The sequence below is a fragment of the Mesoplodon densirostris genome, chromosome 16 (genome assembly GCF_025265405.1).
Source record: "Mesoplodon densirostris isolate mMesDen1 chromosome 16, mMesDen1 primary haplotype, whole genome shotgun sequence".
Taxonomy (NCBI): domain Eukaryota; kingdom Metazoa; phylum Chordata; class Mammalia; order Artiodactyla; family Ziphiidae; genus Mesoplodon; species Mesoplodon densirostris.
Genome location: NC_082676.1, coordinates 22,997,281 through 23,024,869, shown reverse-complemented (window position 1 = coordinate 23,024,869; position 27,589 = coordinate 22,997,281). Strand labels below are relative to the sequence as shown.

The window sequence follows — 27,589 nt, the reverse complement described above, 5'->3', positions numbered from 1 at the left end:
ATCTGTAAAATGGGAGCACTAACCCCTATCCTGCCAAGGTTGCCTCCCAGAGTTGGCCCTTAGAAGTCTGAAGGAGATGTGGCATGGGGAAGCAATTTCTAAATAGCAATGTGCTCTAGGAGGGGTGTATGGGGTGGGGGTGGGATGATGCTGGTGGGGCTGGAAGGCTGGCAAAGCTGGGATGGGGAGGACATTCTAGATGGGAGAGGAGAGGGAAGAAGGGCCTGGAAGTTGGATGGGCAAGAGGAGAACAGGCCAGGTGATGAAACCATGAAAGGTGCATGGGGGCAGGCATGAGGGAGCCATGTGGCAATTAGGGTGTAAGAGGGTCAAATCTTGGGCCCTCAACTTTGTCACCTGGGAGAGCAGCTGGTAGAGGAGCGTCCCTCGGGGGACCAAGGGGAGGGCCATTTTGAGCAAGACCTCTTGGAGGAGTTTTTAAAATTGGTCAGCCTTTGGTGGGGAAAGAATTAGCAGGGGGGTGTGGGGGGGGAAGGGCTGCCAGGGTGACAGGGACTTGGATACTGATGCTTTGTGCATGCAGGATCTAGGGACCACTGATGTGCCAAAGTGGCTTGACTTTCATTTCAAATACAGACATCATTGCCCCCAGGAGGGTTTAATTTGGCTCTGGGAAGAGATCAGACATAAGAAACACAAGATTGTCCAGTTTGGGGTCAACCATGTCAACTGGTCTCCCATTTCCCCTCAACCAATTGGTGCCAACACAATGGATCCAAGCCTAGGGGTCTGTAGGGAATTAGGACCCCAGGGTTCCTTGGGACTTTGGCTGCAGAGAATAGAGATGGGGAAAGGAAAAAGAAGGCTAGAGGAGGAGGAGGAAGAGAAGGAAGAAGAAGCTGCTAGGAGTAAAAAGGTAAGGGGCAGCAGGAAGGGGAAGAAAGGGGGAAAGGGCAGTGTTCCTTCCTGGGACCCAATGCTCCAGGGGAGTCCCCACAGAGGGCCAGGCAGTTTTCTGCTTTGGGAATGTTACCAAGACTTAAAAAGGCATTTGAAGAAACAAACTTAGAAATTACATTCCAAAAGAGTAGAGAGTTTTTACAAACCAACCCCCCACCCCAAAAAAGAAAATACAACCGTTACTAATTAAAATGCTAAAAATCAAACCAAACCAATATTTACACGTAACAGTTTCAACCCCATCAAGCCCCTCATCCAGAGGCTTCTGTAGGAACAGTGATGAGTGACCTTGTACAGTGGCATGCAGGAAGCAGAAACTGGGACTTTATTGAAAACCAAGATCTGGGGTCTCTGACACTGGCTGAGGGCTGGGTGGCCAGGCTCTAAGACAATGAGAATGCAAGGACAATCTTGGATGAGAACGACGGTAAGGCTGAACGGTCCGCAGGGTTCAGATCTCATGAGGATTTCTCCCCAAGGCTAGAAGCACAGCCTCCCTGGCCCTCTGCAGCTCTGGGAAGTGCCAGAGGCCTCTGGTGGCTTGTGGCCTTGTGTGAATCCCCTCCCTTGGAGATAACCTTGGAGGGGCCCCCTGACCTCTTGGGTGGGAGCAGTGGCATCCTAGAGGGGATTGGCCCATGGCTCCATCAGCCTGCCTGCTCTGCCCGCACAGGTCACTATGGCATGAGGAAGTGGCTGCTTGCACTAACATAACCCCAAGTTCTGCTGATAGGGAATGGCAATGAAGGAATTTGGGTAACTGGTCCAGGCGCCCCAGAAAGGGCAAGACCGGGAGCTGGTAGGTGGGAGCGCAGAGGCATCTCCTGAGTCCTGGGGGCAAATTAGCCAAGCTGCTGGCTTTTGGTCTTCCTGATGGCAAATTCACAGATAAGCCACTCTATCCTGGTGTTTCCACTCTGAGCCCCCAGCCCGTTACAGGCAGATGTGTGGGCATGTGTGTAAACAAAACGGGCTCACTGGCACCAAGGGGGAGGCCATCTGAGTACCCCTCCCCCATCACCACACTGTGATGAGCCACGGTGCAATCCATCCGATGGCTCAGGCAGCTCACATGGGACATGGGGAAGGGTGGGCAGTGGAATTGGGGCTGGGAGGCGAGCCGGGAGAGCCCATAGGCAAAGGAGAGAGGCTGGTGAAAAAGCTGGCAGGCTGGTGAGAACTGAGGCAGGCTGGCAGACACTCTCAGATCCATGTGCAAAGCTGCAATAAACAACATTCTTGAAGTTCAGTCCTGTTTTCCTGTGAGTTCTCACTTGGGGAACTTGGAGAGATCTCCATGCTCTTGATAAAGCCTTAGTAATCCGTGTTTGACTCATCGAACCAAAAAAGGTGTCAGAGGGAGGGAGGAAAGTGAGAAAGAAAATGGAAAATGTTTGGGAAGCGGTCCAGCCCTCCACCCTGTCTGTGAGCATTTACAGACTCACGTCTGGGGGTTGGGCAAGTACCGGGTGTTGAGTGTAAAGTGGTGCTCTGAGGCCAAAGGGTCAGCAGTTTTGGGGGAGCAGACTGCAGGGCTCCAGCTTTGCTGGGGGGCCCTCCAAAGCTGACCTGGAGACCAGAGCTCGGCTGCGGAGTTGCCTCATCCACACAGGGGACCCTGCGCCTGTCCATCGTGTTAAAGACTTGCATTGTCCCAGTGGCGAGAGTACATGGATCAACCTCCAATAAATTACCTTAGGGGCTTTGGGGTAAGTTAAATTATTAAAATAAAGTAAAACCACCTTAAATATTTATAGTAAGAAAAATTCAAATAAACAACCGAGGCAAGAAATGTGTTTCCAGGCCCCAGTCTATTGCCATGTCCTGGGGCACTGGCCTCTCGGCATGCTCCTTGGCCTGACCTGGCCATCTGGGAGTCTCTTACTGGGAACGTCTTTGCCCTCCACCAGCTGCAGGATGTAATCACAGTGGAGATGCAGTGCCCCTCCAGGGTGCCAGGGAAAGAGACCCCAGCGGTCAAGGCAGTGGGCAATTAGGCATTTATTTATCTGTGCACCAGGTCTTGAGATGGACTTTACCTATTTCTGTCCTCAAGGAGTCTCCTGGGAAGGTTGGGGCCCCCCAAGTCACCTTGGCAAGAAAGGCAGTTCCAGTGGCTCCCCAACCCTGAGCCCCTCGTCTTCTAGTCCTTGCTGCATCCAAGCTACGGGCAGGGAGATCCAGGGCTCCAGGATTCCAAGCAGATACTTGACCCTGGTTACCGCCCTATCATATCCCCTAGAGCCACAGCAATCCAGAGCAGAAGGCTGGGGGGAGGAGGCGGTGGAGGGAAGAAATGGACGGGGTGATGCCCATTTCAGCTCCACCAAGAACCCCAAGTTGAGCCCTAGAGCAAAGCCTGTTCTTCTCATTGGTGTTTCTTCCCCGTGAAGAGGGATGTGGTTGTCAGGGAACGTCTCTGTGAGCCCTTTTCCCTGAGGGGCATGGCCGGAAGTGTATCCTTTCCTTGGCTCTTCTGAGAAGTGGGTGTGCCTAGAACCAGGCAAGCCTCTCCGTTATGACCCAGGGATCAGCTCCCAAGGGATCTCTCTGGAGATGCTTCTGAAGCCCAGTTTTGGTCTTTCTCCCACTCGCTGCCTTCCCCCCTGGAAGTCAGAGATCGCCACCCAGCAGTCAGCAGGAGGCCCCGCTTTACCTGGATGGGAAGCCCTTCTGCGGCGGTGGTGCAGCTGCTGTCCGTCCTGGGCGAGAGATGCAGGGGGCGCGGGCCCCTCACCTCGTCTCCTCTCCGCGGGTTCCCTTTGGCTGTCCAGGGACTGGGCTGGTTGAGGTGGGGAGCTCGGCTGCTCTGTCACTCGCTGGGGGGGGCTGCCCTCTCCTCCCCACCCCAGGCGCACTCCGAAGGGTGCAGCCTGCACTTGGAAGGAGAGTGGCGGACGGCAGAGCGGGATGGCCGGGCGAAGCAGGAGGCGAGAGACTGGGTGCTACAGTCACACACGGCATCCTGGGAGGAGGGAGGAAGAAGTCGGGAGGAGCCAGGAGGCACTGCCCACCCAGGGACTGGGTGGCCAGGCAAGGAATTTGGACTCAGCTGTGCCCAGGGACCAGTTCCCAGGGGCTGTAGCCCCTCTCTGGACCAATTTTTAAAAATTATTTTCTCCCATTAGAGTAGTAATGAATGCTCATAAACAACCTTCCAGAAGGTAATAAATTCTGCAATACACAGAGAAGAAAGTAGACATTGTCCATGAAAGATAAATTCTCAAAACATTGCACACACATGCATTTACCCAAATGGATTCAAGCCCTACAGCTTATTTTGTAATTGCAAAACATGAACACTTTTTTGTCATGTATGTCCAGATCTCCTTCTTTTTAATGGCCACATACTATTCCACTGAATGGAAGTAGCTTGATTTATTTATCCAATGCATTTTTTATGTGGATATTAGGTAGTTTCTAATTTTTTTTTACTATTACCAACACACAGGGATAATGGTTAAAAGTGCTGCTGTACATTATTTACAATTGCCAAAGCCTAAGTGTCCATCAACAGATGAATGGATAAAGAAGATGTGGTATATATCTACAATAGAATACTACTCAGCTATAAAAAAAGAATGAGATTTTGCCATTTGCAGTAACATGGATAGACTTGGAGGGCATTATGCTAGGTGAAATAAGTTAGATAGAGAAAGACAAATACTGTATGATATCATTTGTATGTGGAATCTAAAAATTACAACAAACTCCTGAATATAACAAAAAAGAAGCAGACCCACGTATACAGAGAACAAACTAGTGGTTACCAGTGGGGAGAGGGAAGGGGGGAGGGGCAATATAGAGGTAGGGGATTAAGAGGTACAAACTATCAGGTATAAAATAAGCTATTGTACAAGGATATATTTTACAGCACAGGGAATATAGCCAGTACTTTATAGTAACCATAAATGGACTATATCCTTTAAAAATTATGAATCACTATATTACACACTTGTAACTTATATAATATTGTACAGCAACTATACTTTGAAAAAAAAAAGTGCTGCTGTAAAACTCAATTGCTTGGTTCAAATCCCAGCCCAACTGTCTACCAGCTGTGTGAACTTGGATAAGTTATTTAACCTCTTTGAGCCTTGATTTTTCCTGCTCTAAGATGAGGGATGTGATACCTCTGTCAAAGTTGTTGTGAGGGTCACATAAGATATATGTGAAGCATTTGATAGAGCCTATTAAGTATTCAATAAATCTTAGCAATTTTTATTAATAATGCAATACATTTCTTTACACACGTATCCACCTCTGTGGATATTTCCATAGGCTGCATTCCTAGGAGAGCTACTGGGTCAACAGGTAATAAGTACATTTTACATACTGAAAAACATTTGGATCAACTGTGAAACCAACATTCAAAATACGGCCAGCTTTGTACCTCTGTTTCTTTATGTAGAGTGTGGTTATGTGGGTGTAATGATTAATTTCATGTGTCAGCTTGACTGGGCCACAGGTCCAGATATTTGGTCAAATATTATCCTGGGTGCCTCTGCAAGGATGCTTTTGGAAGACAGTAACATTTAAACCAGTAGACTGAGTAAAGCAGATGGCTCTCTCTAATGTGGGTGGGCCTTATCCAATCAGTCAATGTACTGAATAGACCACAAAGGCTGACTCCCCCTGAGTAAGAAAGAATTCTTCCTTCCTGATGACCTTTAGATTGGAACTACGTCAGCTACATATGCTGTACCGGAGCTATATTGGCTCTTCTGGTTCTCAGACTTTTGGACTCAGACAGGAACTAAATCATTGGCTTTCCTGGGTCTTCAGCTTGCAATATAATAAATCTCTCTCTCTCTCTCTCTCTCTCTCTCTCTCCACACACACACACACACACACACATATAACCACAAAGCCTATTGGTTTTGTTTCTCTGGAGAACTCTAATACAATGGGTGTGTTCAGTTTGTGAGAATTCAATAAGCCATATTCTTACAATATGCTCAGTATGTATATTAACCTCAAAAAGGGTTTTCTTAAGTTAAAAAAAGAGGAATGAATATTTAAAAGGTTTTTTTTTTTTTTTTTAAATGCAGCCAGAGAGTATAGAGAAGTAAGGCACTCACCATACACTCCTGGGGGTTCCAGAAATTAAACAAAGTCTTTGGAAAGACAATTTAGCAACACTTATCAAATACCTTTAACAATTTACAGTCTTTTATTCTGGAATCCCACTTCTGCAACTCAAATGTAAGGAAATAATCTGCAGTATGGAAAAATGCTTTAGTGTCAAGATGTTCACCACAGCATTACGTATAATAGGGAAAAACTAGAAACCAGCTAAACATGCACCACGTACAAATCACATGGGTCAATCCCAGCCCATGCCACCTCTCTGTGCCCCACCTACAACCTTCCTTCACTCCGTGCACTGCAGACCATGATACCACCCCTGACCACAGCTGACTGGACCAAGGGGTTACACTGGACTCAAGTTACACTAGTCAGTTTCTTCCTGAAATGTGGAATGGGGACAGAGGGATTTGAGTCAGTCTCCCTTAGGTGCTGGAACTGGAAGATGTTATAAAAGCAGAGTAGGCAGAGCCCACCTGGACCATATTCCAATACAACAGAGACAGAGGGAGGAAGAGGACATCAGAGAAAATGAAGCTCAAGAGAGAGGAGAGGGAGACAGAGCAGCCACTGGGGCCTTTGGGTCCCTGCCCTTGGGTTCCATGAGATCCTCTGCAATTTCCCTTTCTGCAAAGCTAACTTACATGCGTTGTTTTACTAACATGCACGCAATCCCTAACTAAATCTGAAATTGGTATCAGGAGTGGAGTGAGCAGCAAAACAGTCCCAGAGAAAATGGAAGCACTTAGGGATAGAGTCTTGGTGAGGGCAGTGGTGTGCTGGTACATGTTTAATGACTAGTTTCCCAGGAGTAAGAGGAGAAGCCCTGATTTGCAGCATTTCCAATTTTCACAGAGTAAATCCTCCCATGCAGCATTTCTAATTTTCACGGAGTAAATCCTCCCCTGGTGGCCGATCTCAAGGTACTAAGGTGACATCACTAAACACAGAGATGTACACGATTGGCTCTCATGAACCAAAGGAGCTGGCTCCCGCACACCACTGGGTAGCAGGAGGGCAGTGAGCATGCCTCCTCCCTGGAGGGGATGCCGGCAATCTCTGGGGTGTGATGGCAAAGCAGGTGGGTATGCCACCATGCTCACCAGTCTCTCGTATTCAGATGGTGTGTCCATCAGGTCTGCTGTTCCAGGTCTGGGGCCTTCCAACCCCCATCCCAGAGCAGCACAAGGACCTTTTGAAATACACAAACCACATGCCTGAGTTTGAAAACCAAGAGCGGGACCTTATAAGCCAATCTCACCTCCCAAGAAAAAGGGCAGACCCCACCCACCTACCTCATTGGGAAGGACCGTGGCTCCATCTCCATCACGAGGGACCCCATCCTTCCCCACCTGGGGGAGCATAGAAAGCCTGGCCTCCTCGCTGCCGCCTGACTTGGCTGCCTTCTTGTTCAGGATCCTGGCCATGCCCTCCGGCTGGTGGTAGCTGGCAGGGGAGATGGGCTCCAGCTTCTTGGCGCCCTCCTCCCCGGGTATGGACGTGGGGCTTGGCGCCCGGCCACACACGTTGCGGAAGAACTCCTGCACGATGCCATACTTGGGAGGCTCGGGCTTGGCCCGGGCCTCGGACACGCCCAGTTTCCAGACGGACTCGGTGCTCCCCGAGTGCTCCACCACGCTGAATAGGCTGGACAGCCCATCATTGATGTTCCTCAGCACGGGGCTGTCCCGCGTGGTGGTGGAGCGGGCCCAGGCCGAGCCGTTCTGCTTGCCCTGATGCAGGTTCCACAGGCTGCGGTCCTTGGCCCCGTCCAGCTTGGACACGGACCGCCTCTGGAGCTTGGGCGAGCCGTACTTGGGCGAGCAGCACGGCCGCTCGATGCGCGAGTGCACCTTGTCCAGGGAGGAGGATATCTGCTTGCTGCGCACGGACACCAGCGAGGAGCCGCGGGGCGACCAGCTCTTGCCGTGCAGGCTGCTGCGCGGCGGGTCGGTCTGCAGGCCCACGCTGACCGTGCGGATGGTCTGCGTGCCCACGCTGGCCAGGCCCACCGTCTGGCTGGACGCGCTCTTCACCTTCCGCTCCAGCGAGCCCGAGCGCATGGCCTGGCGCACGCAGTTGGTGATCTCCTTCATGTCGTCGCTCATGTTGCCCGACATCTCAAAGTCGTGCAGGGCCGCCGGGAAGCCGGGCCCGGCCGCCGAGGGGCCGCCCCCGGAGCCCCCGTCCAGGTGCTGCCGGGAGAAGTTGCAGAGCCAGCGGCTGTAGGAGCTTTCCGCCAGCCCGTCCTCCTCGGCCGACTCTTTGGGCTTGGCTGTGGTGAAGAGGAAGCCGGGCTCGATGATGATCTTGCCCTCCCTGTCATGGACCACGGGGACGCCCAGGCGCCGGGCCACCGGGGGGCTGTAGTAGACGCGGATGCCCGTCTTGTCGGGAGCCGTGTAGCTGCGCTGCATCTGCCTCCCCGACGGCTCCTGGCAGCCCAGGGCACCCAGGCGGTTGCAGTCACGTGGTGAGAGCCCTGGCTGTTCCGGGGCAGCCTTCTCCGGGTCCACCGGCTGGGGGCCCACAAAGGCAAAGGCAGGGCTGTTGGGCAGCTTCTTGCCCCGGGCGGCTTCCCCTGCGAGGTAGGGGGAACAGTCCAGCAGACTTTCAAACTCTGACATGGAGGAAACAGATTTGGTCCTGGGAAGAACAGAGGAGAAAGGGCAGAGTTAGTGGAAGATGCCTCATGCGGAGCAGGTACTCTGGTCTTCCTCCCTGGCCCGTGCACTTCGCGGGCAGGGGGCGGTGGGACAGCGGGGAGACGGACCATGACGGGTCCTGCTCACCTCTTGCGTTAGATGCTGTAGGTGCCCTGTCCCTCATCCCCTCCACACTCACACCTACACACACAACACTGCATCTCTGAGCACCTGCCATTCTCCACTGGAGGGCTTTTTTTCTGTCTGCAGGAGCACACTTGGCCTCCACCCACAGGAAGCTAGACATTCACACAGTTTATGGCCCTAGGCACAGCCCTCAACAAACAATGAGTGGGCTTTGGTGGCTTGGTCCAGCCTCCCTGTCCCCAAGGTGGGAGAACTCATGTTCTGCTCTGGCTCTCAGAGATCCTGTGAAGTTGAGCTCCAGTTGCCCCCGTGTATCCTGGGTGATAACACCTCCTTTAGGGTGCCTTCCCTTCCCTGTCTCACTTCCAGGCTTTTCCTGGAATCCCCTCCCAAATATACCATTTGCACTTAAATCCTTGCCTCAAGGTTTACTTTTTTTTTTTTTTTTTTTTTTTTGGCGGTACCCGGGCCTCTCACTGTTGGGGCCCCTCCCGCTGCGGAGCACAGGCTCCGGACGCGCAGGCTCAGCGGCCATGGCTCACGGGCCCAGCCGCTCCACGGCATGTGGGATCTTCCCAGACCGGGGCACGAACCCGCGTCCCCTGCATCAGCAGGCGGGCTCTCAACCACTGCGCTACCAGGGAAGCCCCTCAAGGTTTACTTTTGAGGGAACCCAATCTAGGACGCCATTTAATCTCCAGCCCAGACCTGGCACATGTGCTGCCTGATGACTGTAAGTGCCAGGCCTACGTGACAACATTGCACACGTCAGACCATTCAGTCCTCCAACAACTCTAGGGGGCAGTTCCTGTTATCCCAGTAGGCAGAAATGGGAAGTCTAGCCCAAGGGCACAGAGCTAGAAATAATAGTGCTGGAATTCAAATCCCACACTATGACTCCAGAGCCACCCTCCTATCCTGGGGCCCACCTGGTTTCATGCTACTCGCACGGCCCCTGGGAGGTTCTGTTACCCTGAATCTTTTCATAATGGTTTCTCAATGGTGGAGACATGGTCCTGATAGCGCTAGGGGTTTTCCTGGCTATAGCACAGGGCTGGGCCCAGAGGATGCTGCTCACTAGTCCCAGGAATAGATGTCCAGCTGGACTCTCCCAACTCCAGAGACAGGAAGAACCCCAAGAGGAGCTAAACAGTTTCTTTCCCAGCTAGGATATTCTGGGGCCCCCGTTTTCCACGCCCAGAATCAAAAAAAGCACAGGCTACAATTGCCATCACCCAAACTTTCCCAGCTCCTAAGTGGCTTGGGTTCCATAAAAACCATATCCCAGGGGACTTCCCTGGTGGTCCAGTGGTTAAGACTTCACCTTCCAATGCAGGGGGTGCAGGTTCGATCCCTGGTAGAGGAGCTAAGATCCCACATGCCTCCGGGCCAAAAAACCAAAACGTAAAACAGAAGCACTATTGTAACACTATTGTAACAAAAAGCACTATCGTAACAAATTCAATAAAGACTAAAAAAATGGTCCACATCAAAAAAAAAAAATCTTTAGAAACCATATCCCAGTGTTCTCCCAATTCAGCTGAGGTGCGGTGGTGGGTGCGCAGGGCAGAGGAAGAGAAGAGAGGCGAAGGGGCAGGGCAGCCTGCAGGGTGGGGCTGGGGGGCAGAGCAGGGGGAGGGGCTGCTAGCACCTCTTTAAGCCGGTTCCCCCAAGCTCAGCTTCAGAAGCAGCCTCCTTGCTGTGGATCTTCTCACTGTGTGTCTGCCATAGAAGAGAGACAGGAAAGGGTCAGTCTGGCCACGAGCACACAGAGGGAAGGTAACAGGGGGCCAGTGTGGGAGCTGGCCCCAAGCCCCACGCATGAGTCTCCTTTTGTAGAGCAGGAGTGATGTCAGCCCTGATCTAGAATGCTCATTGGTCAGTTTCTGGCTACAGTGCACCTACCTCCTCTCCACACACACATAGGTATGTGATCCAGGCATGGCCAATCAGCGGTCCAAGAGGGAACCCAAGGAAAGAGACTCTATTTAGAACTTACTCTGAATGTAGTGGCAGCGACAAAGCACCCAGTAGTCGCTGCTCAGCTGAAGGTGAAAGCAGTGACCTGAGGTCCTGCTTGGGGTTTGCCCCACCCTGGTTCAGAGACCTGCACCAGTTTTCTGACCCTGCATCACCAGCCCTCTTGAGCCCCTAATGAAATCCTCTCCTGCTTCAGTTCCCCAGAATTGGCTTTTATTGCTTCCTCAGGCTATCATGAGCAAGGGCCCATATGTTCACTGTTTGGTTACTCAGTGTGGCTATATGGACAGTGCACCTGAGGCTTAGAAGCAAACTTCACTGATGGATCTCCACAACCAGGGCTGGGCTAAGGCAGAGAACGTGATTCTCCTTTTACCAATGAGGCAACTGGGGCCCAGAGAGGGAGAGTGACTTGCCCAGGATCACACAGCTCTTTGGAGGCTCTGCTTTTGAGAAAGGCACAACTGAAACACAGAGAAACACCTAGTCTAGCCTTTGTCCCAGGCATGGAAGGATGGAGCTAACAGGGGGCTCTTTACAGGTCTCAAGGCTGGAACCATGAAGTAGAGACCTCAGGATTGAGGAGCCCAAGGGGGTGAGGGTGTGTGACCTGTGGGACAGGATTAGCACCCTCCCTGTTACATTCCCCACAAGTGAGAGACTTGCCAGTGTAGCCAGGAGCACAGCACATGGGTGGCCTGCCACCCCACTCACCTCTTTCCAGCTGTTATCCTGCTTCTCCAGATCCGAGTGCTTCAGGACCCAAGGGTCAGCAGCCTTCTGCAGCTGGGCAAGAGTAAAGAAGATGGTCATGTGCAGGCTAAGATGGTGAGCAGGGCCCTATTCTGTGCAGGGCCATTGCCCAGGCTCCACTCTGCAGCCCAGATGACCCAGGTCATGGACTCAGAGCCACCTTCCCAGTGGGCAGCAGCTCTGAACCAAAGGAGTGGGTTTGACAAATGATCATGAAACCAACCACTTACAGGCATCCTTATAAGTGTAATATATCAAGCACGGTAATAGTTGTTATTACCATGTTAATTCATGCTACAACGCCTGCAACAGCTATGTTAGCCAAGCAGCAGCTGAATGACATCAAAGTGGTATCTCCACCTAGGTATGCTAAGCAGCAATTAAACTGAATGAGAGTGGCCTCTGCATTCTGTCATGAACAGCTCTCTATGAAGGAGGCAAAGTGTAAATAATATGTATATTAGGATTCAATTAATGATTTAAAAAAATCTCTGAATGTAAATTTTTTTTAAAAGGGCTTCAAATGCTTGGCTTTTATTTAATTAATTTATTAATTTATTTATTTATTTTTGGCTGTGTTGGGTCTTCATTTCTGTGCAAGGGCTTTCTCTAGTTGTGGCAAGCGGGGGCCCACTCTTCATCGCGGTGCGCGGGCCTCTCACTATCGCGGTCTCTCTTGTTGTGGAGCACAGGCTCTAGACGCGCAGGCTCAGTAATTGTGGCTCATGGGCCTAGTTGCTCCACGGCATGTGGGATCCTCCCAGACCAGGGCTCGAACCCGTGTCCCCTGCATTAGCAGGCAGATTCTCAACCACTGCGCCACCAGGGAAGCCCTGAATGTAAATTTAAACAGCAAGAAAGGGAGGGAGTGGGTTGTAGTATGCTTTTGTAATATTTGAGTCTTATATAAAGATGAGTCCTGACTTATACAATTGAAATAAAAAATAAACAAAGGAAAAAGTCACAGTGGAGCACAGCAGCTTGATAAGCTAGGTGCATGTTAACTGTAGTGGGGCTGTAATGGTCAATGATTGTTTTTCCTATTTCCCCCTTTTGGTCAGAGGACTCTAATTTTCATGGGAAATCTCTTGGTTCCGAGGTTTTGGCAGGTTCTAGGTGTGGGCACGTAACTCATACCTGGCAGATCAGAGTCTTGTGGAAAAGGAAAACTCTCTTTCCACTGAAACTGCTAAGCTGTGAGGATATGAATACAATACTAACAGAGGCCATATTTGAGAACGGCTTGCTTCAGAATAAAACACAGAGGAAAGCAAGCCTGTGAGACTGGCAGAGAGGAAGACCTGGTCCCTACTGCAGTCTCTGAGCATACAGATCCATCTCTACCTGAAGGAGTCTTCCCCCTGGTCTGTGCCTATAGCAACTTCCCCCTTGTGGCTTAAGCCATCTTGGGCTGGGACAGATCTCACCTGGCTCAGGCGATTCTGCAGCTCCTTTACCTGCTGCTCCACCTGCTGCTTCTCACCCTGAAGCCGCTCCACCAGCTGCAGCTTCTCCTGGCCCCAGTTGTGCTCACTGATCTGCAGCTGCCGCGTCAGCTCCATGACTGCACTGTAGGACTCAGCCAGGAGGTGCTGCTGTTCCTCCCGTTCCCTCTGCAGGGCTGCCTTCCAGTCGGGCCCTATCCGATCTCCAGCCCCCTTCCCAGCCTTCAGCTCCATCTGCAGAAAGAAGAGCAACCTGGGTGGCTGGCACCAGGAGGACCCTTCTCTCTGCCCTCCCTCGTCCCTCCCCGGGCACCAGCAGGGGGCAGGGGGAGGGTGCTCTCCTCAGAGGACCCCTCACCCAGGAACCTCCACTGACCTCCTCAGTTAGAACTAAACTTTTCTCACAGTCAAGGCTTGTGTAGCACAGCTTCTACACACCAAGCTCCGTGCTAAGGGCTTTTCGGGCATTATCTGTGCCCTCAAGAAACCTCAGCAAGATAACCACCATTGTCGATATTTTACAGAGGAGGAAGAAGTTCACAGAGGTTATTTGTCCCTGGTCACATAGCTACAGAATGGCAGAGGTTCCTAGTTATTGCTTCTCATGATATTTCATCAACACTTACCCATGTTTACCAGGGTTAACGGTTAGTGGGGGACATGCACAGTCACATAAAGAATGTGGGCAGGAATCACCTGAGCGTGATGGCTGTCTTGGCCCAAATCTTGGGGGGCAGGAGGGAAACGTGCAATCTCTAGAATCAATGTACCCCACACCCCCAAGCTGTGGTCAGATTCCCATGGTGGGAGGGACACCTGGAATGCCTGGGGTTGGGGGGGGCAGTGGGAGCAGGGGACACTGTGGAAGGTGCAGGTGGGGCGGGAGCTGTGAGATCAGCAGGGGGGGTTGGGAGGAGAGAACGGTGGCGCCAGGAAGCCAGAAGTCTGAGAACTGGGAAGAAGGTGGGACCACGGTCATGAGGAGCCAGGAGGGCAGAGGTTGGGGGAGTGAGGGTCAGGTCTGCCACTGGCTAGCTGGGTGACCTTGGGAAAGAAGCTTAACTCCTCTGTGCCTGTTTTGTCACTTGCCCAACAAAGATAATCAGGGTACCCACCTCTGAGGGGCCCGTGATGCCTGGGAAGGCAGACTGCAGCAGGGTCAGTGGGGAGGAAGTTGGGCCCCGCAGAGTTCTGGTGTGGGGTAGGGGTTGGGGTGGTGAGAGCATTCTTTCTGAGTGGGAGGAAGCCCATCCCCTCACTTCTCAGGCCAGAGTGGGGGGCAGCACCTTGCCTCCAGGCACACAGCAAAGACCAAATATCCAGGACTCCTGGTTAAGGCTCCTTTGATCATCTGAGTTGTAGGGAGGGGAGCCCCCCAGTTTGGGTGGAGGGAGCAAAACAGAGTCAGGTAGCAGGGGCTTAAGGGGATCCTTATGAGGACAGCAGGCAGCAGAAGTCTGGGTGTGAGGATGAAGGATGTCACCAGGTGCAGACAGGCATTTAAGTGTTCCGGCCTCACCTGTGAGCTCATGGTGCGGCAGAGGCGCCTGTGATGTCCCCATGGCTCCTTTGCCAGTCCCTCACCTGCCTTCCCTAGCTCAGGGACCTTCAGTTCCCACTGTTTCTGGTACCCTTGCTGTGTGACTCTAGGTAAGTGTCTTGCCCTCTCTGGGCCACAAGGTAAGTGAAGGGGTTCCTATGCTTCTAGGAACATGGCTTGGGCATCCTCCTCCGCAGTCTGACAGCTGAGGCCTTCGCAGAGAGGGGAACAAGGAGGGGGATGTCTCTGACAGGTGGGAGGCTCACCAGGGCAGTATGGCTCTTGAGCTCTGCCCGCTCTGTCTCCCAGGTGGCCTTGGCCTTGGCAAACTGTTGCTGAAGCTCAGTCAGACCGCGGCGTTCATCCCGAAGCAGCCAGCATAGCTCCTTCAGCGTCACCTTCATGTCAGCCAGTGTCTTGATGTACTCATTGGGCTGCAGATGGGGGCAAGGCCTGGGTCAGGAGCTTTCAGAGCGGCAAGGAGGAGAGGCTGGGCTGGGAACTCATCCAGAGTCCAGCCTGGGACTCTACCAGGCCTCAGGCAAGTCCCACGACCTCTTCGGGTCATCCCCCCGTAAAACAGGCATAACAAGCCCAGCCCTGGCCACCTCTTAGACTGACACATGCCCCAGTCTCACAAAAACACAAAATTCTGTAGTTACAGCAATTATTCAACCTAATCTGAGCTGGGTCCTGGCTTCTCTGAGGCTCTGCAGCATCTAGGCCTCCATCTTTCTCCTTGCCCAAGATCTGCCTTCTCTGACCCACCGTAGGCCAGATGGGGAGTCTGAACCACGGAAGCTCCCCGACTGCCCGACTTGGGCTCAGTCTTCTCTCCTGGGCCCATGACCTGTTTCCCACCTGTAACCCAGCTTACTGTGGGTGCCCCTGGGAGCCTGACCCTACTGCTCTATACTACCCTGTGGCTTGATTTGATGGTTCCTGATCCTCGGCCACAAGGTCCTTCTTCATACAACTCACTCTAGCCTGATGTCCTTACCCCCACTATGCACATCCCAAGCTGCAGCCAGACTCAGAATACCTTGCCACATCTCAGTATATACAGTTCTCTTGGTACAGAATGGCCTTTTCCCTATTCTCTATTAGGCAAGCTCCTATTCATCCTTCGAAACCCACCACCTATGACTCCTTCTCTGTAAACCATCCTCTATACTCCAAACAGAATTAACTGCTCTCTCACCTGAGACCCCACAGTCCATCATCTGACCCTCTTGTCACTGCCCTGGGGTGACTTACATACCCCATAGCACTGAGCATCTGGGGCCAGTGACCACGCAATAACCCTCTGCCGCTCCAGTGCCTGGTGTAGGTCAGAAAGCAGCAAGATGTGATCACTAAACAGACAAAGGAACAAATGGACAGGACAGGACTGGAAATGGGCTGAGAACGCACCGTGTTTTGGGTCCAGCTGTCCCCCATGCAGGTCTTGTTATCAGAATGCTGGGCGTTTAATTCCTCTTCCTCCATTAGCAGGTACAGCTCCTTCATGCTATTTACCTGTTTTTTTAAAAACCACACTCAGTAGCGGGTAGGAGGGCATCATGCCTGGGGGTCTGACCCTCAGGGGGAGGGGATACAGGCTAGTGGCCCAGATAGAAAGTGGGCTGCATAGCCAGGCAGGAATAAAGAAAGGGGGTTTATGGACCAAAAGTACCCCAGCTGGGCACTGACTTCCCAGATTTTAACTTTGAGCCCTGGGCACCATCCAGGCCAAGGAGCACAGCTGGAGAGTCAGACCCTTCCTCCCCCCACACCATCTCTTCTGCCCCAAGGACCATGAGGCATCCCTGAGAGCTACTCAGAAATAGCTATGCTGTCAAGGTAGGCACTGTGGTTGGAATAAAGGGCCACAAGGCACCCTCATAATTATAGATAAGGGCAACCAGAGGCTTGGGTGGGCAGAAGGGACCCTTCCTGGGAGCGGAGGGGTTTGCTGCTGATGGATTCTGGGCAGGAGTCCAGAGCCAGCCCAGGAGACCAGGGTCTAGTTTATGACGGGAGTGAAGCAGAAGAAGTGGGTGCTCATTCACTATTCATTTCATTCGTTCATTCATTCATTTGACAAATATTTATTGAACACCTACCACGCACCAGGCCCTGTGTTCAGAGCTGGGAATACATCAGTGAGCAAGACAGACAGAAGCCCTGGTCCCCTTGAGCTTCCATTCCAGTAGCAGGAAAACAAACAAATATGTGAAATATTGATACATGAAACATCATTAAATATATGGAATGTTCCATAATAATAAGTGCTATGGAGAAAAAGAGAGCTGGGAAAGGAGCTAGGATGTGCTGCACTGGGTGGTCAAGGAAGGCCTTAGAGAGAAGGTGATATTTGGGCAAAATCCTGAAGGAGGTAAAAAAATAAGCCACGTGAATATGTGCAGGTTGAGAATTCCAGGTTAAGGTCACAGCAAATGCAAAGGCCCTGAGATGGGAACACATCTATTTGAGGAAGAGCAAGAGAGCCAGGGAGGAAGTGAGAGCTACGGGGACCAAGGCTGGTTGAACAGGCTTTGTAGGGGCTTTGGCTTCTGCTCTGGGTGACATGGGAGCCAGGGGAGGATTGTGCTGAGGAGTGACATTGGCCTGACTTTCAGTTTTACGAGATCACTCTAGCTGCTGTGTTGAGATACTTTATAGGGTAGCAACAGAGCTCCATACTGCACAACACCAGGGGGCACCATCCGCGTGGAGTACACGCGGCCTGGTACCTCCCTGCTTTGAATAGAAGATGCTCAGTGGAAGGGTACAAGGGCAGAGGCAGGGGGACCAGTTAGGAGGCTACGGTGATAATCCAGGCAAGAAGTGGTGATGGCTCAGATGGGGGTGGTGAGGGGGTAGGCAGTGCAGCTGGGTCAGATTCTGTAGATTCTAGATAGATTCGCAGTGTGCAAGAAAGGCCATGTAAGCCAAGTGCCTGGACAAGCTCCCCAAGGAGGCAGGTGAAGGTCAAGGAGAGACGCGGCCTGAGGGCTGAGCCCTCGGGACTGTTGACGTTAAGGGGTCAGTTCAGGGAGAAAAGGAGGGTCCAGCCAAGGAGACTGAGAAGGAGCAACCAGTGAGGTGGAAGGAAAACCAAGAGAGTGCAGTGAAATCAAATGAAGAAGGGTTTCTGGGGTTCAGGGCAGGCACTGAGGCTGGAAATATGTGGGGTGGAGCAGGGCCTGTGTGAATAAATACCCAGTTCCCTCCCTGGTCACCAGTGTCTAAACATACTGACTTTTGATTATCTGTATACACAGGTACACAATTCTTTCTCTGAAATTCTTTGGGCCGGGTGTGCTGGGAATTCAGAAGTAATCGAGATTTAGAAAGATAATATGGTACCTACACTGTATATTGTACAACAGCCCCGTCTGGTGAGATACCCTATGCTCGTGTACACCAATATTTCCCCTTCAAACATGTGAGTACTAACAGGAAATGGGGTAAATAAAGGTTTTGCTGCCAAATGAATGTCAGGTCAATTTTTTCCAACTGAGTTAGACCCAACAAAACACAGTTCTCAGAGCTTCTGGATTTCAGAATTGAGGACAAGGAATCAAAGATCTTTATCTGCAGTAGAATGGGGATAATAATTGTTTCCACATCATAGGGTATGTGTAAAAGTGAAATGCAATTATCCAAATAGAGCATTTAACACAGTGCCCAGGACACTATAAATACTCAATATATGAGGTTATCATTCATATATATAGTTTTAATTCTACATGTGTGGACACACATATTCTTTAAAAGTATGAATGTACATCAAGTTTGTAATTTATATGGTTATCTGTATTTTATTATGTACTTGTTTATATGTATTTTATACACATGGGCTTTATATCATATCTATGTATATATGTATCTTTTACAATGTGGGTGGTTATGTTTCTTATCATGTCTATCTCAGTAAGTATGTATATTTCTATTTATTATAGGCATGTATATTATTTTATTTTCTATGGTTACACCTTATTTTTTTCCTAAAGTAAGTTTCTGTTTCTCTCTGATATCCCAGTACACTGAAATGGCTAGAAAGATTTTCACCAAATATGGAGAGTTTGCCTGAGACAACCTGATTTACAATCAGGCTACGTGTCCTGAAGGCAATTCATTTTTTTTGGTGGAGGGGGAAACATCTTCCCTAGCAGCCAAAAGTGGGCTTCAGCTATGGAAAACAGTATAGAAGTTTCCCCCAAAATTAAAAATAGATCTCCCATACGATCTAGCAAGCCCACTTGTGGGTATATATCCAAAGAAAATGAAATCTGGATCTCTCTACGTTCACTGTGGCATTATTCACAGTAGCCAAGATATGGAAACAACCTAAGTGTGTGTCTATGAATGAACGGGTGAAGAAAAAGTGATATATACATACAAGGAAATATTATTCAGTCTTAAAAAAGAAGGAAATCCTGCCATTTGCGACAACATGGACATGGATGAACCTGGAAGACATTATGCTAAGCAAAATAAGCCAGAGACAGAAAGAGAGATACTACAAGATCTCACTTATATGTGGAATCTAATGAAGTCAAACTCATACAAGCAGACAGTAGAATAGTGGTTGCCAGGGCAGGCGGAGGGGGGAATAAGGAGTGAATGGGTAAGAGTTTCAGTTTTACAAGATGAAGAGTTCTGGAGATGGACAGTGGTGATGGTTACCCAACAATGTGAATGTACTTAATGCCAGTGAACTGTAAACTTAAAAATGGTTAAAATGGTAAAATTTGTTATGTACAATATATTTTACTATAATATAAAAAATAAATTTAAAAAAAGTTATTAAAAAAAACCAAACTGGGCTTCATCCAGAGGCTTGTGTGGGACTTCCAAACAGGAGGGACAGTCCTAAAGCAGACAGTGGCTTCAAATAGGAGTCCCCAGGTGTCACAAAGAGTGATGCTCGAGGGGCAGCCATGCTGGGCTTTCCAGGTGCTTCTCACAGGGGTGCCTCCATGTCAGACATTCCTGGGAGAGGGCAGCAGGGAATGTGTTCATCTGAAGATGGTCAGCAACTCTCTCTAGAGGCCCTTGGGGAGGAGGCGGGTGGCCTATGAGCCCCACTGGGGGTGGGAGAGGAAACTCCTGCTACAGATTCAGGTCCAACCACCATCCCCTGCTCCTGGGATTCAGGCTACTCTGGGGGACCCCTGACAGGGGTACATGGGGACTGCCACTGGTCCCCATTGGCTCTGGAATGAGTAGCTTGAACCGGAGAAGGGCCAAGCCTGGGCTAGGGCAGAGGTACCTGTACCTAAAAGGCCAAGGCCAAGGTGAGCAGTGCCAACTCAGGTGGGTGTGACTGAGGTATGACGTCCTTACATGCCCCCTTCTCCTAGCAATGTCAGCGTGCTGATCGTGACAGGAGGAACGGGATTTGAGGACAAAGGGTCCTGCACAGGCTGAGGGACAAATGGGCCACGTGAGTCCTTCCCAAGCTTCACACATTCCCAAAGCCCCACTCGTCATGTTTCCTGCCACACCCAAATACTACCTGTACTATCAGTAATGCTTTTAAGTCAACCTACTCTTTCTAGTTAAATAAACATATCTAAAAAAGGAAGTTGACATTACTAAAAATGGAAGGCCAGTGTCCACTATCATTGTCAAAGGTAACATTAAAAATAAAATAGGTATGTGCTTCCTTGGTGGCGCAGTGGTTGAGAATCTGCCTGCTAGTGCAGGGGACACGGGTTCGAGCCCTGGTCTGGGAGGATCCCACATGTCGCGGAGCAACTAGGCCCGTGAGCCACAACTACTTAGCCTGTGCATCTGGAGCCTGTGCTCCCCAACAAGAGAGGCCGCGACAGTGAGAGGCCCGCCCACCGCGATGAAGAGTGGCCCCCACTTGCCACAACTAGAGAAAGCCCTCGCACAGAAATGAAGACCCGACACAGCAAAAATAAATAAATAAAGAAAGAAAGAATAAGGTCTTTAAAAAAAAAGAAAGGTATATTCATAAGTGAAAAATAAGCAGCAATAAAGAATCAATTATTGGGCCTCCCTGGTGGCGCAGTGGTTGAGAGTCCGCCTGCCGATGCAGGGGATACGGGTTCGTGCCCCGGTCTGGGAGGATCCCATATGCCGCGGAGCGGCTGGGCCCGTGAGCCATGGCCGCTGGGCCTGCGCGTCCGGAGCCTGTGCTCCGCAACGGGAGAGGCCACAACAGTGAGAGGCCCGCATACCGCAAAAAAAAATAAAAAAATAAAAAAATAAATAAAAAATAAAAAGAATCAATTATTTTTATAGGTAAAATGTGGATGAATCTCAAAGAATTATATTAAGCAAAAGCCAGACACAAAAGACTACACGCACTTGTATGAAGTTCTAGAATAGGCAAGATTAATCCATGGTGTAAGAAGTCAGAATAGTGCTGACTGCTGGGGTGGGCACATCCCCTGTGGCACCCGGGAGCCTTCTGGAGCGCTGGAAATGTGCTCATTGTGATCTGGGTGATGCTATACTCTGTATCTGCAGGGTGTACACTATAAAACTTCATCAGCTGTACACTTAAGATGTGTGCACCTTACTGTATATAAATTGTACCTTAAAAGAGTAAAAAACATTAACATGTACTATATTTGCATATAATGCAAAAACAACGAAACCAGATCATTAAATGCATCTATAACCTATTGCCAGCTCAAGACTCAGGTTTGTTAAAAAGGGCAACCAACAAATACCAGAGAAGTGTTAAAGACCTACTGGCCCCCCAAGCAGATTTCTTCCTGGCAAGGCCGGGACAGAGTCTGTTGTCTTCACCACGGTCTCCCCGGCATCTGCCACAGCACTCTGTAAAGAGCTGGTTCTCAACAAACCGATGCTGAAGGAATGAATGAATGAATGAATGAATGCAAGGGTGGAAGCTGCAAGCTGATGCCTCGTATCTGAGCCCCAGGGCTATGTGCCTCCTGTCCTCTCTCCTCTACCCCACCCCACCCCAGTCCCAGTCCCAGGGGGACCATACCTCAAGGAAGTCATCTCCCTCGCTGGGCAAAACCTTGCCCTGCCGCCAGCGCTTGAGGAACCACCTGAGCTTCATGAAGAGCAGGAGGAAGTTGTGCTTGAACTGCTGGGACTCCTGAACCAACATGTTCTTCTCCTGGCTCCAGAATTTCTGCTCCAGCCTCCGCTGCAGGCTCAGACTCTGCAGCTCAAACTCCCGCCGCAGGAGTGCCCTCTGCTGGTCCTCCTTCAGCTGCAAGGGGGACAAGAGTGTGAGCTACCCCAGCTGTCTAGGGGACCCTAACTCACCCCATTCCAGGCCTTACACAAGGGCCGAGAGGAAATTTCAGGTGGTGCCCGGTGGTGACCCCTGACGGGGATTCCACCACTAGCAGTTCATTGTGTTGAAATAAACAGTTCCCTCTGCTACTCCAGGGGAGAGAGACTCATAAAAACAGCAGCAATCACAGTAACAATCAGTGAAAAAGCTGGGTTCTGAATCCGGCTCTGTCTGATTATAAAAACCATGACATCATCTAATGAGCCCATACCAGGAACCAAGGTTTCACATGAACTCTCACATTCACTGGGGCACCTGGGAGGGTGAGCAGTGATGGCAGGGAGGGGTGACCCACATGCAGAGCAAAGGGCACTCTTGGGGTGAGGAAGGCTGACAGCATTAATACCCTAGGAAGCAACGCGGTGTAATGGCTCAGAGGGAGCCAATAACCTGGATTAGAATCCCAGCCCCAAGGACTTCCCTGGTGGTCCAGTGGGTAAGACTCCATGCTCCCAATGCAGGGGGCCCCTGGTTCGATCCCTGGTCAGGGAACTAGACCCCGCATGCATGCCACAACCAAGAGTTTGCATGCAGCAACTAAGGATCCTGCATGCCGCAATGAAGATCTTGCGTGTTGCAACTAAGACCCGGCGCAGCCAAAGAAATAAAATAAAAAATAAAAAAAATATTAAAAACAAACAAAAAAAAGAATCCCAGCCCCACCTTGCCCTGCAAGTGCAACCCTGGACAAAGCACTTCAGCACTCTGGGCATCAGTTTCCCCACCTGTAAAATGGGGACACACTTCACAGGGGAAAACATGAGGATTAAAGGACATGATGTGTGGCAAGTGCCCTGACATAGAGTAAGAGCTTAATAAAGAGCTTTCTACTAGCAGAGCTACCATCTTGATTACCAGCCAGGCCTACGGCCTTTCTAATACAGATTTTCAACTCTGACGGGGCAATATTTCATAGATGGGAAACTGAAGCACAGAGAGGAGACAGAATGGGCCTGAGGTCACACAGACAGTCAACGACAAGCCCAGGATTCCAGCCCAGCACAGCTAATGCATAAGCACCAGTGCAGCACGGGGCGAGAAGACACAGGTTTCCCCTGACATTCCTGCCTCTGAAGACCCATAGACCGCTAAGATTTGGTTCAGGGAAGACAGGCTGCAGTAGGTGCAGGAGAGCACTGGGCACCACCCACCTGCACCATTTTCTGGTTGAAGTTTTCAGCCTCCTCCTTCCGCAGCTGCCGCTCCTGGGAGAGCTGCTCTTGCAGGCCCCGGAGGCTGTCATGTGCTTCGGCCAGCACCAGCTGCAGCTCCTTGATCTGGGGTCGAGATGAGGGACACAGATAAGGAGGAGGGAGAGAGCAGGAGGAGGACAGAAGCTGCAGTCAAAGGACGAGAGTCGTAGGAGAGCAATTGCAGTAAGTCAGGCCCAAGCTGTCCTTCCAGTATAAACCTGGCACGGCAGCTGTCCCTACCTCTGTGGGTTGTCATGACGATGAAATGAAACAGTGCACATCAAACCTAGCTATTGTTATAATTTTAGCTTGATAATTTCATGCAGAAATTTACTTGTAGAAAATAAATACTATGAAAAACTCAGTTGAATTCACAAAGATGTTCGTCTCGTTTATAATTGCAGTAATTTACAAACAACACAGATAAGTTGGGGATCAACCATATGTGTTTAATGGGTCTATACTTATGTTAAAATCCATACAACTGCACACTTAAGGATAGCGCCCTTGGGAATTCTCTGGTGGTCCAGGGGTTAGGACTCCACACTTTCACTGCCGAGGGTGAGGGTTCGATCCCTGGTCAGGGAACTAAGATTCTGCAAGCTGAGTGGCATGACCAAAAATAAAATTAAATTTAAAAAAAAAAAGGATAGTGCCCTTTACTGTATGTATATTATTATGTTATACTTCAATAAAAAGTTAAAAATATATATACTCAATAGAAAAACATGAAGGACATGGACACACACAAACTAAATGTTCACAGTGGTTAATTATGTGATAATCTTGTGATCTTGACTTTCTTCTTTATGTCCTTATGCAATGCTGCTTAGGGACTTTATTATAGTTATTTGTTGTTTATAATGACTATATAATAAAACCTTACAAAAAAGACAATAAAACTCCACCTTTGGTGTGGGGAGGGGCGGGGGGATTGGGTTTATAAGGATTTGTAGCTAAACAAGCAAAAAAAATCTATTTTGTTAGAAGTCAGGATGGTGACTAGATGGGGAGTAGAAGGGAAGCTTCCAGGGCCAGGTCATGCTCTGTTCATTGATTTGCTTGCTGATTACACAGTAGTGTTCAGTTTACGAAAATTATTTGAGCTGTACACTTACAATATGAGTGCTTTACTGCATGTATGTTATACTTCACTTAAGATTTCTAAAAGTATTTCTACTAATAAAGGGAAATTCTTATGCTGCCATGTTAAGCAGGAAAACAAAAAAGGGAAATGTCAGCTCCAACACCTACATAAAAGGTTTCCAGGTATGGCAAGATGTCCCTCTGTGAAAAAAACAAACACTCGTTATCTGGCCAATAATGTAAAAATTTGGCACTGGAAGGCACTCTGGCTTGAGGTATATCCTGTATGCCTGTTTTTGTTTTTAATATTTATTTGGCTGCGTCAGGTCTTAGTTGAGGCACACAGAATCTTTTGTTGCGGTGCATGGGCTTCTCTCTAGTTGTGGCGCATGGGCTCCAGAGCACATGGGCTCAGTAGTTGCAGCACATGGGCTCTCTAGCTGTGGCGTGCGGGCTCAGTAGTTGCAGCATGCAGGTTTAGTTGTCCCGAGGCATGTGGGATCTTAATTCCCCGACCAGGGATCGAACCCATGTCCCCTGCATTGGAAGGCAGATTCTCAACCACTGGACCACCAGGGAAGTCCTGTGTATGCCTGTTTTTTATTAAAAATCCTTAAAGGGCTCAGTACTACCTATCTCTGGTATTTTCCTTAAACTCAGTGCCCAACATGGTGCCTGGCGAATTGTGACTTCTCAGTAAAGAGTGGCTGAATGAAACAATAATTGAGGGCAGGTAGGGAATTATTTTCTCTGCAGGGGAGCTGGCCTATCTCTTTTTCTCAAAACATAAGAACTAAGTATCTCATGATTCCTGCCCCCGCCCCTCCTCTTTTGCCATGGCCGCTAGGACGCTCAGACCACTTCAAGAGTTTGATCCATCAGCTTCACGGGAGCTGCTCCCCCTTCACAGTTGCAGACTGGCTTCCCTGGGACCAAAAGTTGCCTTCCTAGGGATGCTGAGAAGAAAAGGACGCTCAGGTTGGGGCACACATGAGACTCTCCATGGTTCTGGAGTCTCAGGGAGGCCCCATCCAGTCCATAGGAGACTTTTCCTGCTTCAGGTTCATTATGAAGTGCTGGGCAGAGGCTCAGTAGGCTTGGGAAGGGCTCAGAACCATCCAGAATTCCTCAAGGACCAGGGAATCCTAGAAATTCTACAGCCACCATCCACTCTAATCCTCCCATATTACAGGTGAGGAAGCTGCAGCCAGCGAGTGGGAACATGCCTGAGGCCACACAGCCTGGCAGGTCTCTCCTGAGGCCCAGTGATGTGTCGTCGTCCTCCTCCTCACCCAACATGGACCAGGCCTTAAGCTAAGGCTTTTCACGTATTTAATCCTTTCAACAACCCTATGACACATTACCTTTATTTTAAAGGTGAGAAAACTGAGGATCAGAGAAGTAAAGTGACACTTTTACAATTTTACAACTAGTATACATAGATCCACAATTTGAACCCAGTCAGCCTGACTGTAGAGACTGCTGCCTTCCTGCTAAACAAATTACTGTTTCCATTAAATGACATAAATTATTAACTTCCCTGTGGAATTCAGTAGTATAGGAGAACAAGATCAATTTCCTCGGATAAGTTTATAAACTTCCTTTCATCAGGCCCTGAGAATGGCCCAAACTTCCTTGTTTCCCTCTCAGCCCTTGCTGTCAGGAAGCTTGGAACCAAAGGAAATACTCAAACCCCATATCATCACCAGCTAAGATTCTCCACAGCTCATTCTGCCCTTGAGCGGCCTCAGCCATTCTCCTCCTACCCTCCCCGCTGCCTGCTCAGGCCTATGCCCACCTCAGAGGCATAGGAATCATTGTCTTCAGCTCGGTAAGGCCTGAAGCTCCGGCTGGGGTCGGGCTTGGAGTCCAAGTCGCCGCTGCGGAAGGCCTCTCGTATCCTGGGCTCCCATTCCGGCAGGTCCCTGAGGTCAGGTGGCTGCACCTAGAGGCAAAGGCAGAAGAGACTAAAGGTAACCATGGGGAGGGGACACAGGGGTGCTAGAAACTGCACCCACCCAGGCCTCTGGCTCTGTAAGAGGCCTCTGACTGCACACCTGAGGGCAGGGGCCTAGGTGGATTTACCTCCGAGGCTCAGCCCCAGCCCTGGCTGGCACACTGCGACTGCCCCATGAATGCCTGCTGAAAGGCTGAATGACTAGCGGTGAGTGAAAACACTGATTCTGTGAATGCCTGTCTTGTGCACAAACCTTCTGAGCCAGCTTCAACTGTCCTCCCACACATGCGGCCCCAGCTCATTCCTACCCCAAGGAGAACCAAGAGGGAGACCCAACATAGGGCAGTCTGCTTGCTTAAGAAAAGCAAGATCGAGGGCTTCCCTGGTGGCGCAGTGGTTCAGAGTCCGCCTGCCGATGCAGGGCACACGGGTTCGTGCCCCGGTCCAGGAAGATCCCACATGCCGCGGAGCGGCTGGGCCCGTGAGCCAAGGCCTCTGGGCCTGCGTGTCCGGAGCCTGTGCTCCGTGGCGGGAGAGGCCACAGCAGTGAGGCCCGCGTACCGCAAAAGAAAAGAAAAGAAAAGAAAAGAAAACCAAGATCAAGCCAGATGCATAAGGTACTGATTAAAGAAACTAGCTGTCAAAAAGAAAGAGCTAACCCTCCCTGTACAGACATGGGAAGACGCCCCTCCCCCATTGCTCTCAGGATGAAGATCAAACCTCCCGACACTGAGGTCCAGCCGCACTCTTTCCCTTAGTCCTTGGACACATCCTGCTCCTTCTGGCCATGATGCCTTTGCACAGGCTGTTCCCTCTGCTTAGAACACTCATCCCCTGGTAATCCATCCTTCTGATCTCAGCTCAGATCAGAGGTCCTCTCTGACCCAGGGTCTAGGTCAAGCTTCTCGTTCACAGAAGCCAGCACCTTTCCTAGCGAGCCCTCATCTCAGTTTGTGATTTCCCATTCAATGGCATGATATTTTGATTAACATCTCTTTCCCCACTAGATGATACAGGCTGGGGGGCAGGAATCATAACTGTTTATTTGCTTACCATGGCACCTCCAGCACTAAGAACAAAAAGCATATGAACAATAAATACAGTGTCGTAAATAAATGAACAAATAGATACATTACACAAGAAAAACAAGTTGTGTGGTAGCAGGAGGTGTAACATAAAACAATTTGAGGCAAAAACAAATATATGAGAGTACATGGAGAGAAAGAGTTAGAAGGGCATGCTGTGATGATGAAACGTTCTAGGCCTGCACCACTTGACACACGCAGCTACAGAGCCCTGGAAATGTGGCTGAACTGAAGAAGTTAATTGTCAATTATATGTATCGTACTTTTTCTTAATTTAGTTTTAAGCAGCCCACATGTGCCGATGACAGCAGTGCTCCAAAACCAGTGTCAATAGCAAAACCTTGAAGGAGTAAGAAGCAGGGAGGAGGAGGCTTCATCTTTTTACCAGAGGCACTTCTGAAACTCTTTGCATGTTTATGGATTACTCTTGCAGTGATGCTTTTTGAGGGGAC

General features: G+C 50.0%; 1 protein-coding gene across 3 annotated transcripts in view; it reads right to left on the bottom strand.

Moving 5' to 3' along the window:
- Window positions 1–1,038: 1,038 nt before the first annotated feature.
- Window positions 1,039–27,589, bottom strand: part of MTCL2 (microtubule crosslinking factor 2) — a 67,164-nt gene continuing 40,613 nt past the window's right edge. The window contains exons 6-15 of one of the 3 annotated variants that reach the window (XM_060079384.1): window positions 25,894–26,040; window positions 22,968–23,093; window positions 21,499–21,729; window positions 15,933–16,037; window positions 14,786–14,953; window positions 12,962–13,213; window positions 11,496–11,567; window positions 10,453–10,523; window positions 7,305–8,655; window positions 1,039–3,886 (exon numbers count right to left, since the gene is read on the bottom strand). In XM_060079384.1, coding sequence (XP_059935367.1) covers window positions 3,734–3,886; window positions 7,305–8,655; window positions 10,453–10,523; window positions 11,496–11,567; window positions 12,962–13,213; window positions 14,786–14,953; window positions 15,933–16,037; window positions 21,499–21,729; window positions 22,968–23,093; window positions 25,894–26,040 — 2,676 coding nt within the window. In that variant the 3' untranslated portion in view covers window positions 1,039–3,733. Of the gene's footprint in view, window positions 3,887–5,119; window positions 7,202–7,304; window positions 8,656–10,452; window positions 10,524–11,495; window positions 11,568–12,961; window positions 13,214–14,785; window positions 14,954–15,932; window positions 16,038–21,498; window positions 21,730–22,967; window positions 23,094–25,893; window positions 26,041–27,589 lie in introns of those variants that run through there. The other 2 variants (XM_060079385.1, XM_060079387.1) reach the window with 2 other exon arrangements.